Raw genomic sequence first — 2,350 nt, 5'->3', positions numbered from 1 at the left:
GACTTTTACTTTCTTCATAGTCCTTACCCACTACATGTCTACCATCACTAGACCATAAGTCCAAAAGAAGGCGGCTCTCACATGTCTTATTTATCACCAGTGCTTAGAATCATACTGACACACAATAGGTACCATGTGTGGATCTGCATATGTATTTGTTAAGTGAATGAAAGAACAACTCTCTGAAGTAAGAATTATCTCCTTCTTACATATTAAAACAGGTGGTGATTAACGCTCCCTGTTTACACAATTGGTCAACAACAGGGCCATGATTTAGAGCTAGTTTTCAAACCAGTGCTCTTAAACACAGCACTATACAGACTGACTCTCAACTATTACTTTGTCAATGGTTGCATAGTGCTTTACACATCTTAGAGCCTCACCTATATTACTTAATTTCTTGTATTTGTTCTTTACTCTTTATTTTCACTGCCTTGATCCTTGGAAAAGTTCTCTGTACTGGTGACCTAAATCACTGAAACCGCTATTAGTTAAAAAGCATTCGCGTAAAGATTTCAATGTGAAACATTGGGGAAAAGATGAATAATTGTGTTAGCCATTGAACGGAATCATAATCTAGTGAGGAAGAACAAACAACTGCAGCCAATGCCTAGCAGATTACCACTTGTCCCTTCTGGGCTCAAACATCTTTACCGTTCACAATTCATATGAGATCAGTATACAAAGTCCCTGGCAACCTGGACCTAACCTAAGTTTTCAATCTCATCTTTTCCCGAAGCAGATTCTGACATCCAGGTAATGGCAGCTTCCGATGAGACTGAATGCTGGTGTAAACAGATGCACTAACTCCTGTGTCTGTCCCTCATACTGGAGAATACCTCCTCCTTCCCAACACAGCCCACCGCGCGGAGCCTGGGCTTTTGGAAACAGGAGTCGGCTGAAAGGATCTAACAGACGATTCATCCAGTGTTACCAACAAATTCAAGTTAAGGGTTTCTGAAAAGAGAAGGCTGAGAAATCTGCAAGGAAGTTAAGAGGTTGGGGCAAGACATTTGTCTCTCCACCTCTGTGAGGTCTGGAGGTAAATCCTAAAGCACCATAAAGTCTGTAAGGGTGTTTCCGTGGCAGCGGCGTCTACAGAGCAGGAAAAAAACCCAAAGGGGCAGCAGATTTCCAAGAAGCATGTCCCTTCCCAACCCGTTCTCTCTTCCCGAGACCCCCAAACCTAACGTGGAACACGCGGCCCGCCAGGATCCCAGCTCCACTCAACGCCTCCCCAACCCCACCGCGCCGCACTCCCACCTCCTCCACATAGGCCGGCGGGTCCCGCTTGATCAGATTCTGTAACTGCGGCAGGTTGCTGGGCAGCTTGTTATTGTTTCTGTTGGACATCTTGACTACTGACTGGCTCCGCGGCGAGCAATTTTAAGAAAATCCACGCCCCTGACAAACGCCACACGTCCTACCTGTGGCTAGGAATCGTGTTTCCGAGTACGACCGGAAACAGCACATGGACGCTTAGCAGGCGGAGCCATTTTGAATATTTAAGCGATCTAGACTACGGGAGCCTCAGAGTGTCAAACTTACCCTCACTGCCGAACTGCTCTGTAGTGATTTTACGACATTTCTGCATCCCCCCCCTGCCCCCCCCCGCTAACCGCTACTACCATCTAGCGATTCTGAGATCATGTGAACCGCAAAGAACTTTTTCAGACTCGTTAGTTTATTTCATCATCTCGACACTCCTATAAAACAGACAGATGAGGATTACTAGTTGTTGTTTTTTTAAATCTCACAGGTTAAAGTTAGAAGCTAAAAAAAAAAACTGCGGGGAGTAGATAGCACTATCCTATTGTATAGAGGCGAAAAAGAATAATGAGGGCGTACATTAATTTTTATTGTATAATTTTAAATACGTTTTTTGTTTTGCTTTGGGTTGTTTCAACTCAACGTGACCCAGATTAGGGAAAAATGTGTGGGCTGGATGAAATGTGGTCATGATGATTGGTTTAAAAATGCAAATTTGTATCTAAAAGTTAACCATTGTTATAACCTTTATAACAATGTTATAACCTTCGGCCAAGTTTTAAATTCAGTTCCTGGTAATTAGAAGAGGATATATTTCTAACATCTCACAGAATGCAAAAATAAATATGTGGTGAATCAATGTATGCCATAGGGAGTTGTTAATACAAAATACACCTGGTTACTCACCCTGTGCCAGGCACTGTTCCAAGAACTTCACTTGTATTAACTCATTTAATCCAAAAAACAGCCTTTTAAAATAGGTACTATAATTTTCTGCACTTTACTGATGAGGAAACAATTCTCAGACAGGCTGACTGCCTAAATTCAAGGCTGATGAGGATGCCGGGATTTCAATCCAGGC

At 42.8% G+C, this 2,350-nt stretch overlaps 1 protein-coding gene across 1 annotated transcript in view; it reads right to left on the bottom strand.

Annotated features, from left to right (window-relative positions):
- Positions 1-1,482, bottom strand: part of SDAD1 (SDA1 domain containing 1) — a 36,847-nt gene extending 35,365 nt beyond the window's left edge. The window contains exon 1 of the mRNA XM_019623488.1: positions 1,264-1,482. Coding sequence (XP_019479033.1) covers positions 1,264-1,353 — 90 coding nt within the window. The 5' untranslated portion in view covers positions 1,354-1,482. The remainder of the gene's footprint in view (positions 1-1,263) is intronic.
- Positions 1,483-2,350: the final 868 nt, after the last annotated feature.

This window comes from Hipposideros armiger, unplaced genomic scaffold (genome assembly GCF_001890085.2).
Source record: "Hipposideros armiger isolate ML-2016 unplaced genomic scaffold, ASM189008v1 scaffold_552, whole genome shotgun sequence".
Classification (NCBI taxonomy): Eukaryota; Metazoa; Chordata; class Mammalia; order Chiroptera; family Hipposideridae; genus Hipposideros; species Hipposideros armiger.
The sequence above is the reverse complement of the archived record's forward strand: the minus strand, read 5'-3'. Positions and strand labels throughout refer to the sequence as shown.